At 44.1% G+C, this 16757-nt stretch overlaps 1 protein-coding gene across 8 annotated transcripts in view; it reads right to left on the bottom strand.

Moving 5' to 3' along the window:
• Positions 1-31: 31 nt before the first annotated feature.
• The window catches only part of LOC109905335 (DISP complex protein LRCH3), a 92046-nt gene continuing 75320 nt past the window's right edge, over positions 32-16757 (bottom strand). For 4 of the 8 annotated variants that reach the window (XM_031790368.1, XM_031790370.1, XM_031790371.1 and 1 more), the window contains one exon: positions 15256-16653. In XM_031790368.1, coding sequence (XP_031646228.1) covers positions 16453-16653 — 201 coding nt within the window. In that variant the 3' untranslated portion in view covers positions 15256-16452. Of the gene's footprint in view, positions 6352-15255; positions 16654-16757 lie in introns of those variants that run through there. The other 4 variants (XM_020502642.2, XM_020502645.2, XM_031790373.1 and 1 more) reach the window with 2 other exon arrangements.

Here is a 16757-nt window from a genome sequence, read left to right as displayed (position 1 = left end):
GAATGGTAATAAAGAAGCACAATCAGGAGACTGAAATGGAAAACTTTTATTAATGCACTTTAATGATAAAGACAAATATTAATTCCAGAAAATAATTACGTTTTCGGGGACAATTTCAGCAAACTGTAAAAATGTAAAGACCATGTTACGGTCATTAAAAAGTTCCTCTCTGTATGTGGGAAGTAGTACATACTTGTAAACAAATGGAATGCATCTATTTTACTGTACAAATGTCACAGGGTCCAGACCCAGCAGTAGGGTCACATGATTTCTGCTGGAGAAAGTCCAAGTCAGGCAGGGGGGAAAAACACTAAAATATCTATACAAAACATTTATACACCTTTAACTTCCCTTTTCACAACTCAGTCTATCCAAAAGAAAGTTCATGGTAAAAACATACCAATTATATATTTTTCCCTTCAGAAGCTATGTCGGCAGAATCCCAGCCTACATCGATGCACATCCTTACAGTAAAAGCTATGTAGGCTGCCTACATAGAGATATTACCATTTTAACTTGATTTTCAATAAACTACGAGTTCTGAAAAGGGAGGGTGGGAATCTGCCAACAAGAGCCAATTCAATCAGTTGTCCTCGGGTCAGCCCTGACCAGTATTATTGTCAGCTCTGTGGCTAGCACTCCCTCATCCCCCTCCCTGGGAACGAGAGGTTGTGTCTGCCTCAGAACTAAGAGTCAGTCCGTTAACCTGTCTTTCTGTAGGTAACACTGCAGCTGAAAATCTTTTGCAATGGATAACAAAAATTAACATTTCTTATTGGACAAAAACAGGTAGTCCCTGTTTTTTTATCTTCTGTTTGGCACCTAATGAACAGACCAACTTAGCAACGTATGCAGCAAGAGCCACACTTGTGTCCATAAAAAAATGATTGAACCATACACTAAAAACAACTTGATCATGAGAATCGGAAGGGTGTCTTGAACACTGTCAATAGCAAAATCTATAGACCGCTTTTAATCTCATGCAAATTTAGCAACATGTAGTGATGAAAGATGAGTTCCGTGCATGATGCAGACAGTGTCCTATTCACTACTACTTGTCTATGGTCTCAACTCTCCATGTTGAACTCAACTGTGAAGGTGATGAGGTGGTTTGTAAAAAATACAAAAATAAAACAGACTTTTCTTTTCTACAAAGTTAGTGTATGTTTAGCCCCAGACCCTGGCCAGCCCCAGACCCTGGCCAGCCCCAACCACTCATCACTAGAGTGGACAATAATAAGTAAGAACCGTTACTTCAGGATAGAAACACGGAGACGAATGCAAAGGTGCAGGCTATGATGTCATGCTGTCAGTCAACCTGCCCATACATAGGCCCTTGATAAGAGACTTGATTGAGCTGCACTCAAGGAAGAACTTGCCTGTAAACGCTGGTCTAGGATCAGCTTGAACCAATCCCACTAAAAAACACAAACCTTTTAAGAGGCTTGTTTTCTTATAGAACTTTTTATTTGACTTGCCCTGGCACAGCACTTAGGGACAGTGTCTACCTACACCCTGGGGTGCGGTGTCCAATTAATGTAGCTACACGAGACTGCAACTCCTTGTGGCAAAACACATAAATTGAAGCTTTATATACGAGTGATTCTACAGAAGTGGTGCAAATTGCAGTCCCACCCCCCCAAAAACTATATATATATATATATATTTTTTTTAAATTTACTTAATGATATGTTGTATTTCAATCCAAGGCAATAACAAATATAGTTCAATTCATATAGTACAAAGTCATTTTTTATACACCTATTTCTATTGAGTTGGCTGTCCTACACCGATTCCTAAACGTCATGTTTGAAAATAAAGCATTTAAGTAGTTTTTATTATTTCAATAGAACATCTTGAATGGTTCTATTATTACATTGAAAGATACTGATCTCATTTGTACTAAACATCTTTCTATAAAAAATGCTGTCCCACCTTTTGATGTCACTACCGAAACACACACATTAAAAGACAATAGAATTAATGTACCTTAAGCCACAACCCTACAAGTATCACCAGGTGATGGGATTGCACCCTTCTCCAGCATGGCCATATGGCAAGTAGTCCATCTGCAGATATTTTGGAGAAAATGAGTGAGCAAGTTGGTAAATCATCTATTTTGAATTAGTGTCATTAATTACATGTTTGGTGGGATGTACATCTGTCCATATGAAAGAGAGCTATGGGGATTCTTTGAAGTCCGAAACAGTCACAACCAAAACAATTGACACCATATAAACTCAGCAAAAAAAGAAACATTCTCTCACTGTCAACTGTGTTTATTTTCAGCTAACTTACCACGTGTAAATATTTGTATGAACATAACACGATTCAACAACAGACTTAAACTGAACAAGTTCCACAGACATTTGACTAACAGAAATGGAATGATGTGTCAAAGAACAAAGGGGGGGAGGGGGGGTCAAAAGTAACAGTCAGTATTTGGTGTGGCCAAAAGCTGCATTAAGTACTGCAGTGCATCTCCTCCTCATGGACTGCACCAGATTTGCCAGTTCTTGCTGTGAGATGCTACCCCACTTTTCCACCAAGGGACCTGCAACTTCCCGGACATTTCTGGGGGGGAATGGCCCTAGCCCTCACCCTCCGATCCAACAGGTCCCAGACGTGCTCAATGGGATTGAGATCCGGACTCTTCGCTGGCCATGGCAGAACACTGACATTCCGGTCTAGCAGGAAATCACGCACAGAAAGAGCAGTAATGGTTGGTGGCATTGCCATGCTGGAGGGTCATGTCAGGATGAGCCTGCAGGAAGGGTACCACATGAGGGAGGAGGATGTCTTCCCTGTAACGCACAGCTTTGTGATTGCCTGCAATGACAAGCTCAGTCCGATGATGCTGTGACACACCGCCACAGACCATGACGGACCCTCCACCTCCAAATTGATCCCGCTCCAGAGTACAGGCCTCGGTGTTACGCTCATTCCTTTGACGATAAACACATATCTGACCATCACCCCTGGTGAGCCAAAACCGTGACTCGTCAGTGAAGAGCACCCTTTGCCAGTCCTGTCTTTTCCAGCGACAGTGGGTTTGTGCCCATAGGCTACATTGTTGCCAGGGATGTCTGGTGAGGATCTGCCTTACAACTGGCCAACAAGCCCTCAGTCCAGCCTCTCTCAGCCTATTGCGGACAGTCTGAGTACTGATGGAAGGATTGTGCATTCCTGGTGTAACTCGGGCAGCTGTTGTTGCCATCCTGTACCTGTCCCGCAGGTGTGATGTTCGGATGTACCGATCCTGTGCAGGTGTTGTTACACGTGGTCTGCCTCTGCGAGGACGTTCAGCTGTCCATCCTGTCTCCCTGTAGAGCTGTCTTAGGCTTCTCACTGTACGGACATTGCAATTTATTGCCCTGGCCACATCTGCAGTCCTCATGCCTCCTTGCAGCATGCCTCAGGCACGTTCACGCAGATGAGCAGGGACCTTGGGCATCTTTCTTTGTCTTTTTCAGAGTCAGCAGAAAAGCCTCTTTAGTATCCTAAGTTTCTGTGATCTTAATTGCCTACCGTCTGTAAGCTGTTAGTGTCTTAACGACTGTTCCACAGGTGCATGTTCATTAATTGTTTATGGTTCATTGAACAAGCATGGGAACCAGTGTTTAAACCCTTTACAAGGAAGATCTGTGAAGCTATTTGGATTTTTACAAATTATCTTTGAAAGACAGGGTCCTGAAAAAGGGATGTTTATATAGAGGTCTCGTTTTTGTATCTATGCCATTATGGCGTCTGACAGCATGGGCAGTGCCATTGAGGCTATCTCCATTTTAAAGTTGCATGCGGCATGCTCTGCGACTGAGCTACAAGAGGACCACCATGTGGGTAGGGGACAAGTCCACACTTTATGAAAAAGTGTAGAGTATTGAGATACATATCCAGCAGGGCGATCCAACCATCCAAGACCCCAAACATTAGCATCGATTTAGCCAAAACATAAACGTCTATAATGTACTATGCTCTACTGCAGGGGTTCCCAAACTTTTCACTCAGGCCCCCTTCCAGCATTGGGTAACATCTGTGGCACAAGAACATTACTGACAAACTGTTCACACCCCTCTTGTTGGCTGAGAGAACATTTTTGCCATTTTAAATCCTATTTCCTGCAAATCAATAGTCTAAAAAACATTGCAAAAATATTTTAGCTGACATGGGCTAGTTGATCTGGACATTTCTGACATAGACAGCTCTCTAAAGTCTGCAATGACAAGAGAAACTGCTTTTGCACTATCCACTTTCAAAATGGCACCTTGTGCAATACACTACTACGACTTTAAGGGGTAAGTTGAAAGCCAGACTGAGCCCCCCCCCCCCCATAAAACACTCAAGACCACAAATTTGGTCTTTATTTGTCATCGTCTCAACTCACTGGGTCTGGATCTTGGGACCAATGTCCTGGTATAAATATCGGTCTTGGCTCCTTGATATTACTTTCGTCTTTGGTTTTCAATTTGAAGAAGACAATGCTGTCTGATCATTGGCTGAACTCCAACCCATAGCAATACACACCCAGTTCACTACTTTTAAATGGTTGAAGCCCTCAATAGCAATGTCTATACTAAAACAAATTATATCCATCTGAGTCCTCTATTGACACTGAAACAGGTTATTTTGTTAATTTGGTATGCAAATCATTTCTCAAATGAATGTGTAATAAGGTTAATCAAAATTATCACTACTGTGCTGGTTCTCCCTTTTACACTGTGTTCCAGAAATGACATCTAGTGTTAAGGTAAAGATTTCAAATATGCAATACAAAGTGTGAGTAGTGTGTGTGTATGTATATATATCTCCCTGACACATGCTGGAAGACGTGTGCAGAAAGTTTGGGGGGAAATAGGATACAAATTTGCATTTTTTTCCAACCCCCAATTTGCACCACTTCTGTATAATGACCCATATACACTGTGTACAAAACATCAGGAACACCTCTTTCCATGACAGACTGATCAGGTGAAAGCTATGATCCCTTATTGATGTCTCTTGTTAAATCCACTTCAATCAGTGTAAATGAAGGAAGGAGACAGGTTAAATAAGGATTTTTAAACCTTGAGACAATTGAGACATGGATTGTGTATGTGTGGCTTTCAGAGGGTGAATGGGCAAGACAAAATATTTAAGTGCCTTTGAACTGAGTATGGTAGTAGATGCCAGGCGCACCGATTTGAGTGTCAAGAACTGCAACGCTGCTGGGTTTTTCATGCTCAACAGTTTCCCGTGTTTATCAATAATGGTTCAATACCCAAAGGACATCCAGCTAACTTGACAACTGTGAGAAGCATTTGAGTCAACATGGGCCAGCATCCCTCAGCCCCAACAAATTGAGGCTGATCTGAGGGTAAAAGGGGGTGCAACTCAATATTAGGATAGTGTTTCTAATGTTTTGTTCACTCAGTATATATTTGTACACAACATTGTGAGAAAGAATAAAACAGAGATTCCCAGAGCTCCCACTCTCTTTCTACTCCAGCATCGCTTTTGAATCAGCTAGCTTGTGATTTGACCACATAATAGAAAATGGAGAAGACGGGTTCATTTCATAACAGCCATTGTAAGTGTTGGCAGCATCAACGTGACTGTTGCTCACATGACTGTGTTACTTAGACAACCGACAAGTTCCTAGTCTCCGAACCCTTCCCCCTACCTGACCCCGCTGACCTTCAAGGATCTGACATGTGACAGTAAAATGAATATGAGAAATGAGATGCAATAATAATAGTAATGGTGTAAAATAAAACAATCCCTGGTGAACATCAGTAAAAGGAGGATGGAGAGAAAAGTGAGAGAAAACAACTGACTAATATTAGAAAATAAAATAACCCTCTTCCTTGCCGTCCAACTGACCATTTGTCTGGAACAATCTCGGTTGTCTGTCTCTCTTTAGAGGCTGCAAGTCATAAGCAGTCTGTGTGGGGACACTGGGGGAAAGACAGTCAACCCTTTCTTTTACCTACTTGTGTTCCCTCTCTCTCTCTCCATTGGGGAAGACCTGTCTGGGAAGGCTGGGGTGCCCCTGTATGGCTGAGGAGGCTGGGGGAAAATGGGGTAGCATTTTTTAGGGTGTCTTCTCTTCACACCCTTGTGCCAGGGGTGGTCGAGAGGGAAAGTCATGTAACATACCCTCGGAGAGGGAGAGAGTGGGTCCTGTGTCTGTCCATCCATGAGAGTGAATGTCGACGAATGTCCGCTGCACTAAATGGCCAGAGGGGTAGTAATGGTCGTGGCGGGGGAAGTTGTGTGTTTGGACGGGGCCAGCTTCAGGAGCGCACACACCGTCCCGGCCACCTGGGGGAGCCCTCTCTCCTCCAGGATGTGGAGGGGCAGGCACAGCTGGGTCTGAGGCCAGACGAAGAGCACATGCACACACATACATAAAAACACACACACACACACAGAAACACACACGCAAGGCAAAAGGAGGATGGAAAACAGGAGAGGGGAGAACAAAAATGGATATGTCAATGGATGGGTAAATAATAATATCAAAAACCACCACCAAAAGATAACAGAAATCATCATCAACAAAAATGTAAAAACATCAAACGCAACATAATGGAAAAGGTGAATGGGATCCAAAGGCATGACCTTGAGGAGAGCATGGAAAAGGAGCAGAGGTGTGATTAGGGACTGGTGCACTGAGATACCCCCTGAACAACATATATATAGGAGCAAATACAAGTGTGAGTGAGTGAGAGAAAATGTGGTAACACAATCTAAAGTAGCGCAGAGAGAAGACAGACTGCAGAGAGAAAGGAAGTAACACCAAATATTTGGTTGATTTTATTGTGAAAGGAGGAGCTCTGGGAAAGAGTTGAAAGGTCAACAACAGTAGAGATCGGCACGTGGGTACACATCCTCTAACCAAACAGACCACTGACACAGAGAACATACACACCGCTCTTGAGAGCCAAAGGAGACATTACTCCTTGTCATTCAGCATAGAACAACAACAAACTACACACGCAGCCTGCGCCCCGATGGCACCCTATTCCCTATTGAGCGCACTACTTTTAACCAGGGGGCCCATAGGGTTCAGATCAAAAGTAGTACACTCTAAGGAATAGGGTTCCATTTGGAACAAACCCAGAATCACTTGCTCGCTCTTTCTCAGAATATGTGCTTTGTCTATAGAACAGTATAAGAGCACTCATTGCAATATGCAGTGCCTTCAGAAACTATTCACACCCCTTGACTTTCCACATTTTGTTGTGTTACAGCCTGAATTTAAAACTGATTACACACAACACCCCATGTCAAAATTAGATTTTTTACAAAATAAAAGTCTGAAATATCTTTAACCCCTTTGTTAATTGTAAGCCTAAAATAAGTTCAGGAGTAAAAATGTCCTTAACAAGTCACATATTAAGTTGCATGAACTCACTGTGTATAATAATAGTGTTGATAATGATTTTTAAATGACTACTTCATCTCTGTACCCCACACACACAGAATTATCTGTCCCTCAGTTGAGCAGTGAATTTCAAACACATATTCAACCACAAAGACCAGGGAGATTTTCCAATGCCTCGCAAAGAAGGGCGCCTATTGGTAGAAGGGTAAAATAAAACAAAGCAGATATTACATATCCCCTTGAACATGGTGAAGCTATTAATTACACTTTGGATTGTGCATCAATTCACCCAGTCATTACAAAGATACAGGTGACCTTCCTAACACACAACACCCCAGGAAGGAAGGAAACCGCTCTGGGATTTCACCATGACCCTAATGGTGACTTTAAAACAGTTTAATAATGGCTGTGATAGGACAAAACTGAGGATGGATCAACATTGTAGTTTCTCCACAATACTAAGCTAATTGACAGTGAAAAGGAAGCCTGTACAGAAAAATATTCCAGAACATGCATCCTGTTTGCAACAAGGCACTAAAGTAATACTGCATAAAAAATTACAAATCAATACACAATTTGTCCTGAATACATTACTCTGTAATGCATTCATTACTCTGTGCCACTCCACATATTTTCAAGCATAGTGGTGGCTGCATCATGTTATGGGTATGCTTGTAATAATTAAGGACTGGGGAGTTTTCAGGATAAAAAATAAATGGAATGGAGCTAAGCACAGGTGAAAACTTGGGAGACAAATTCACCTTTCAACAGGACAATAACCTAAAACAAAAGGCCAAATCTACACTTTAGTTGCTTACAAGGAAGAAAGTGAATGTTCCTGAGTGGCATAGTTGTAGTTCTGACCTAAATCTGCTTGAAAATCTATGGCAAAACCTGAAAATGGATGTCTACGAATGATCAACATCCAATTTCACAGAGCTCACATCTGTAATCGCTGCCAAAGGGGATTCTAACAAGCATTGGACTTATGTATTGAATACTTAACTAATCAAGATTAGGGTTTGATTTTTCATAATTCCCCCCCCACTTTGTCAGAGTATTTTCTGTAGATCGTAGACAAAAAAATGACAATTAAATCCATTTTAATCCCACTTTGTAAAACAGCAAAATTTGTAAAAAGTCACAGGGTGTGAATACTTTCTGAAGGCAGTCCAGTCATATCCTGACACTGATCGTGGTGTAATGGTTAAAGACGAACTGAAACATTTTATTAAGTCAAATGTGGTAAAGAAGCAAGTTCCTACCCTTAAAGTAGCTGAAAAAAACATTAGAAAATTGGCTCATTGACTAATGCGTGCCGCCATAAATGACATCTCTTGAATGGTTCATCTGACAGGCAGCCCAGATTACAATGTATGTTAGTAGCTTTATTGAGAATGTTTTCATTTCCAAGCTGCAGGATTAGTTCTCTCTATCTTTCACCCCAGCTGCCAAACCCTGAATCAGATTACCAACCCACCCATGCTAGATTATGGAGACATCATTTATAGATCGGCAGGTAAGGGTGCTCTCGAGCGGCTAGATGTTCTTTACCATTCGGCCATCAGATTCGCCACCAATGCTCCTTACAGGACACATCACTGCACTCTATACTCCTCTGTAATCTGGTCATCTCTGTATACCCTTCGCAAGACCCTCTGGTTTATGCTTATTTATAAAACCCTCTTAGGCCTTACTCCCCCCTATCTGAGATATCTACTGCAGCCCTCATCCTCCACATACAACACCCGTGCTTGCCAGTCACATTCTGATAAAGGTCCCTAAAGCACACACATCCCTGGGTGGCTCCTCTTTTCAGTTCGCTGTAGCTAGCAACTGGAACGAGCTGCAACAAACACTCAAACTGGACAGTTATCTCTACATTCAAAGACTCCCACCATTGACACTCTTACTGACACTTGTGGTTGCTTTGAGTGGTGTATTGCTGTTGGTGTTGCTACCATGGTGGTGAATGTTGTCATGATGTGTTGCTAATATGTTGTATTGTCATGTGTTGCTGCCATGTGCAGTTGTCTTAGGTCTCTCTTTATGTAGTGTTTTTGTCCTACAAATAAATACAAAACAAATATACTGTGCAAGGTGGGATATCATAGCTAGCTAGCAAGTCCAAAACCATGGCAAGCTCAGCTATCATTGATGGGTCAGTTAGCTACAGTAGCTCGTGATGTTATCAGCTTGCTTCAGTGCAGAATTTGACTATGGATGATTCATTTCACTATGGATACTGGCAGGATCATTTGGTAAATCTCACAACTAGCTGCAATTGATTTAATAGGAGTGGATATCTAACAACCTACATGTCTGCAGCTAACATTAGCTTGCATTAACTGAATAGCTAGCCCCTCTAAGGTTTGGCACATCTTAAGTCCCACACTGTAAGCTCGAAAAGCTATTGCCAGTTTTGTACAACGCGACTCAGACCAGAACATACCGGACCTATTTTTCTCTCCATATCCCCGGATTTCAACCGCAAGCTCTGGACATTTACACCTGGATCTCGCAGCTAGCTAGCTGCTATCCATGTGACTATTGGCTTACGTCGATCCCGGAGCAAACATCAATTATTCCGGAGCTAGCCAGCTGAAGACTTCCATCAGTCACTCCTGGGCTACAATCACCGATCCGGACCCGTTTTACTGCCGATGCGGAGGCCCACCAGGCCTTCACGACTGGACTACAGACGTTATCTGCCCGAGGGAGTTATCCAACTGGCCTCTCCATCGCGACGCTACCTGAACGCCCATCTGGTAAGTTGGTGGTTGAAGATATCCCTCTAGTGGTGTGGGGGCTGTGCTTTGGCAAAGTGGGTGGGGTTATATCCTTCCTGTTTGGCCCTGTCCGGGGGTGTCCTCGGATGGGGCCACAGTGTCTCCTGACCCCTCCTGTCTCAGCCTCCAGTATTTATGCTGCAGTAGTTTATGTGTCGGGGGGCTGGGGTCAGTTTGTTATATCTGGAGTACTTCTCCTGTCCTATTCGGTGTCCTGTGTGAATCTAAGTGTGCGTTCTCTAATTCTCTCCTTCTCTCTTTCTTTCTCTCTCTCGGAGGACCTGAGCCCTAGGACCATGCCCCAGGACTACCTGACATGATGACTCCTTGCTGTCCCCAGTCCACCTGGCCATGCTGCTGTTCCAGTTTCAACTGGCCTGAGCCCTAGGACCATGCCCCAGGACTACCTGACATGATGACTCCTTGCTGTCCCCAGTCTACCTGGCCATGCTGCTGCTCCAGTTTCAACTTCCACCTGACTGTGCTGCTGCTCTAGTTTCAACTGTTCTGCCTTATTATTATTCGACCATGCTGGTCATTTATGAACATTGAACATCTTGGCCATGTTCCGTTATAATCTCCACCCGGCACAGCCAGAAGAGGACTGGCCACCCCACATAGCCTGGTTCCTCTCTAGGTTTCTTCCTAGGTATTGGCCTTTCTAGGGAGTTTTTCCTAGCCACCGTGCTTCTACACCTGCATTGCTTGCTGTTTGGGGTTTTAGGCTGGGTTTCTGTACAGCACTTTGAGATATCAGCTGATGTACGAAGGGCTATATAAATAAATTTGATTTGATTTGATTTGATCTGCGGCCCACTAATCGTTAGCTGTCTTATCGGCTGCTATCTGAATAGGTCTATCGGACAATTTTTCTTGGGTCACCATAACTATATCTATTTTGCCAATTGGATTGATCCCCTCTACCACACGGAACCCCACTAATCTACCGACGGAAATGCACGAGGTGGCTAAAAACAGACCTCCATTCTCTGCCAGCCTGCTATTGATGGCCCGGCGAGCTGTCTGAATCGCCGTGACCCCAACCAACCTCACTACTCACCAGACCCTTATGATCACTCGACTAAGCATGCCTCTCCTTAATGTCAATAAGCCTTGTCCATTGCTGTTCTGGTTAGTGTTTATTGGATTATTTCACTGTAGAGCCTCTAGCCCTGCTCACTATACCTTATCCAACCTTTCAGTTCCACCACCCACACATGCGATGACATCACCTGGTTTCAATGATGTTTCTAGAGACAATATCTCTCTCATCATCACTCAATACCTAGGTTTACCTCAACTGTATTCACATCCTACCATATCTTTGTCTGTACATTATACCTTGAAGCTATTTTATCGCCCCCAGAAACCTCCCTTTACTCTCTGTTCCAGACGTTCTAGACGACCAATTCTCATAGCTTTTAGCCGTACCCCTATCCTACTCCTCCTCTGTTGATGTTGAGGTGAATCGAAGCCCTGCAGTGCCTAGCTCCACTCCTATTCCCCAGGCGCTCTCTTTTGATGACTTCTGTAACCGTAATAGCCTTGGTTGTATGCATGTTAACATTAGAAGCCACTAGGAAGCCATTAGGAAGACCACCAAAAATTCTGAAATCTTCATCCCTAACTACAACATTTTCAGACAAGATAGAACTGCCAAAGGGGGAGGTGTTGCGATCTACTGCAAAGATAGCCTGCATAGCTTTGTCCTACTATCCAGGTCTGTACCCAAACAATTTGAACTTCTACTTTTAAAAATCCACCTCTCTAAAAACAAGTCTCTCACCGTTGCCGCCTGCTATAGACCACCCTCTACCCCCAGCTGTGCTCTGGACACCAAATGTGAACTGATTGACCCCCATCTATCTTCAGAGCTCGTGCTGCTAGGCGACCTAAACTGGAACATGCTTAACACCCCAGCCATCCTACAACCTAAGCTTGATGCCCTCAATCTCACACAAATTATCAATGAACCTACCAGGTACCTCCCCAAAACCTTAAACACGGGCACCCTCATAGATATCATCCTAACCAACTTCCCCTCTAAATACACCTCTGCTGTCTTCAACCAAGATCTCAGCGATCACTGCCTCATTGCCTGCATCCGTAATGGGTCAGTGGTCAAACGACCGCCACTCATCACTGTCAAACGCTCCCTGAAACACTTCAGCGAGCAAGCCTTTCAAATCGACCCGGTCGGGTATCCTGGAAGGATATTGATTTCACCCCGTCAGTAGAGGATTCCTGGTTATTAAAAAAAAAGCCTTCCTCACCATCTTAAATAAGCATGCCACATTCAAGAAATTTAGAACCAGGAACAGATATAGCCCTTGGTTCTCCCCAGACCTGACTGCCCTTAACCAACACAAAAACATCCTATGGCATTCTGCATTAGCATTGAACAGCCCCCGTGATATGCAACTTTTTAGGGAGGCTAGAAACCAATATCCACAGGCAGTTAGAAAAGCCAAGGCTAGCTTTTTCAAGCAGAAATTTGCTTCCTGCAACACAAACTCAAAGTTCTGGGACACTGTAAAGTGCATGGAGAATAAGAACAACTCCTCCCAGCTGCCCACTGCACTGAAGATAGGAAACACTGTCACCACCGATAAAACCACTATAATTGAGAATTTCAATACGCATTTACAGTGGGGCAAAAAAGTATTTAGTCAGCCACCAATTGTGCAAGTTCTCCCACTTAAAAAGAGGAGAGAGACTTGTAATTTTACCATAGGTACTCTTCAACTATGACAGACAAAATGAGAAAAAAAATCCAGAAAATCACATTGTAGAATTTTTTATGAATTTATTTGCAAATTATGGTGGTAAATAAGTATTTGGTCACCTACAAACAAGCAAGATTTCTGGCTCTCACAGACCTGTAACTTCTTCTTTAAGAGGCTTTTTGGTAAAACTCAACTCGTCGTGTTTGGAGGACAAAGAATGCTGAGTTGCATCCAAAGAACACCATACCTACTGTGAAGCATGGGGGTGGAAACATCATGCTTTGGGGCTATTTTTCTGCAAAGGGACCAGGAAGACTGATCCGTGTAAAGGAAGGAATGAATGGGGCCATGTATCGTGAGATTTTGAGTGAAAACCTCCTTCCATCAGCAAGGGCATTGAAGATGAAACGTGGCTGGGTCTTTCAGCATGACAATGATCCCAAACACACCGCCCGGGCAACGAAGGAGTGGCTTCGTAAGAAGCATTTCAAGGTCCTGGAGTGGCCTAGCCAGTCTCCAGATCTCAAACCCATAGAAAATCTTTGGAGGGAGTTGAAAGTCTGTGTTGCCCAGCAACAGCCCCAAAACATCACTGCTCTAGAGGAGATCTGCATGGAGGAATGGGCCAAAATACCAGCAACAGTGTGTGAAAACCTTGTGAAGACTTACAGAAAACGTTAGACCTCTGTCATTGCCAACATAGGGTATAAAACAAAGTATTGAGATAAACTTTTGTTATTGACCAAATACTTATTTTCCACCATAATTTGCAAATAAATTAATTAAAAACAATGTGATTTTCTCTCATTTTGTCTGTCATAGTTGAAGTGTACCTATGATGAAAATTACAGGCCTCTCTCATCTTTTTAAGTGGGAGAACTTGCACAATTGGTGGCTGACTAAATACTTTTTTTGCCCCACTGTATCTACGGCTGACCATGCTTTCCAGCTGGCTACCCCTACCCCAGTCAACAGAACTGCACCCCCCACAGCAACTCGCTCAAGCCTTCCCCATTTCTCCTTCTCCCAAATCCAGTCAGCTGATGTTCTGAAAGAGCGGCAAAATCTGGACCCCTACAAATCAGCCGGGCTAGACAATCTGGACCCTTCCTTTCTAAAATGATCTGCCAAAATTGTTGCCACGCCTATTACTAGCCTGTTCAACCTCTCTTTCATGTCATCTGAGATTCCCAAAGATTGGAAAGCAGCTGCAGTCATCCCCCTCTTCAAAGGGGGGGACACTCTTGACCCAAACTGCTTCAGACCTATATCTATCCTACCCTGCCTTTCTAAGGTCTTCGAAAGCCAAGTCAACAAACAGATTACCGACCATTTCAAATCCCACCATATCTTCTCCGCTATGCAATCTGGTTTCAGAGCTGGTCATGGGTGCACCTCAGCCATGCTCAAGGCCCTAAACAATATCTTAACCGCCATCGATAAGAAACAATACTGTGCAGCCATATTCATTGACCTGGCCAAGGCTTTCGACTCAATCACCACATCCTCATCGGCAGACTCGATAGACTTGGTATCACAAATGATTGCATCGCCTGGTTCACCAACTACTTCTCTGATAGAGAGTTCAGTGTGTCAAATCGTAGGGCCTTTTGTCCGGGCCTCTGGCAGTCTCTATGGGGGTGCCACAGGGTTCAATTCTTGGACCGACCCTCTTCTCTGTATACATCAATGAAGTCGCTCTTGCTGCGGGTGAGTCTCTGATCCACCTCTACGCAGACGACACCATTCTGTATACCTCTGACCCTTCTTTGGACACTGTGTTAACAACCCTCCAGGCGAGCTTCAATGCCATACAACTCTCCTTCCATGGCCTCCAATTGCTCTTAAATAAAAGTAAAACTAAATGCATGCTCTTCAACCGATCGCTGCCCGCCCGTCCAACATCACTACTCTGGACGGTTCTGACTTATAATATGTGGACAACTACAAATACCTAGGTGTCTGGTTAGACTGTACTCTCCTTCCAGACTCACATCAAACATCTCCAATCCAAAGTTAAATCTAGAATTGGCTCCCTATTTCGCAACAAAGCATCCTTCACTCATGCTGCCAAACATACCCTTGTAAAACTGACCATCCTACCAATCCTCAAATTCGGCGATGTCATTTACAAAATAGCCTCCAATACCCTACTCAACAAATTGAATGTAGTCTGTCACAGTGCCATCCGTTTTGTCACCAAAGCCCCATATACTACCCATCACTGCGACTTGTACGCTCCCGTTGGCTGGTCCTCGCTTCATACTCGTCGCCAAACCCACTGGCTCCAGGTCATCTACAAGACCCTGCTTGGTAAAGTCCCCCCTTTTCTCAGCTCGCTGGTCACCATAGCAGCACCCACCTGAAACACGCGTTCCAGCAGGTATATCTCTCCGACTTGCCAAGTTAAATAAAGATTTTTTTTTTTTAAAGAAGCTTGTGCTAGGCACTCTACGAATCTATCATATTATGTTTGAAAAGTATTTTCAGAACATCACCTTCAACAAGGCTACATACCTTGTAAAATGTAGGGTGATTTGAGCATTTCAGTTCCTCTTTAAAGGTTAGGATTGGGAAGGTGTAGCTGATCCTAGATCTGTATCTAGCGGAAACATTTCCCCGGAGCCACAAAATGAGCATTATGACAGAGGGGGGCTGGATCACAGACAGTCAAGGAAATAAAAAGGGGTCCTGTCGGAAACTTGATTGTGCGTCAGCAAAGACTCAAAGGCTAACATGACCCTCACCGACCTGCTCTCTTGACCTGCTCTCTTGATTAGGCTAAAACTTCAGACTGACTTTGTAGCTTAGGCTATGCTGTGCTAGAGTCAAGAGAGAAGAGAAGTGCTCGGCATTGATTAGTCAGATTTCTCGTGGTTGGTTCTTCTCAGGGACAGGAGGAGGGAGGAAGCAGCACGTAGGCTACATTGGACAAGCACTCTGACTTGATTGATGTTATTAGTGCAATGGAAATGGCTTCGGGTGGGAATGTTCCATCTAAAACACACACGTTGGCAGGCGGACAAACTTAAGGCACAGACGGAGGTTCAGTAGGTAGGTACAGTAGCGGACAGTTCAGTAACAACACAGCCACCTCCAGGGTCTCGCTGTCTCTCTCAAATGGGGGAAGTGCCAGTACTCGACAGAAGGGTAACGACGGAGCATTGAAGGTCCACCTTGCCACGCTTTGAGGAGACGCAAGTAACCTTCCCCAACAAACAACTGGAACAACAAAAGATAAAACCTACTATATGGTATTTGGCATATGGAGTTGTGCCCGTTTCAGTGGATGGGAAACCAGGCAGTGGCGAGCGCTCCTCTTTGTTAAGGCAGAGTGGGACAGAGAGGGAGTGGTCCACTCATTCTTGTGTTTTTCCCTTGTTGAGTTCTGCTGACTGCTGTGTCTGAATAGATAATGCTGCAGTGATGGAAAACATCGCAATTTGAAATGAGAAGCACAGAGGAGTGCGAGTGGTGTGTGTTTGAGATAGTGTGTGTGCACAAGTGGTAGAGAGTCCGTTTGTTGTGGGACGGGGAATGTGAGGAAGGGATTGTGTTGTCCAGACACAGTTCAGAGGTGGGGCACCAGGTGGCAGTACAGGGCACACAGTACAGACATGATGGACAGATAGAAGAGGGCGAAGCCTGCCAGCTGGGCCGGAGGAGAAGGCATTAGGAGGGGGGGAGGAGCCATGGAGAGCAGGACCCCCAGCGTCCCGTAAACACAGCCTCCCCGGCCATGCAGAACCTCCTCCACTGTGCACAGCCTCTCCTGTCCCACGGGAGGTGAAGTGGGGGAAGAGAATGGTGGAGGAAGGGGTTAGGTGGGGTGGGGGGGGCAAAGGATAAGATCAAACAGATAGGGGAGTTTTGTGT

Source organism: Oncorhynchus kisutch, linkage group LG15 (genome assembly GCF_002021735.2).
Source record: "Oncorhynchus kisutch isolate 150728-3 linkage group LG15, Okis_V2, whole genome shotgun sequence".
Classification (NCBI taxonomy): domain Eukaryota; kingdom Metazoa; phylum Chordata; class Actinopteri; order Salmoniformes; family Salmonidae; genus Oncorhynchus; species Oncorhynchus kisutch.
The sequence above is the reverse complement of the archived record's forward strand: the minus strand, read 5'-3'. Positions and strand labels throughout refer to the sequence as shown.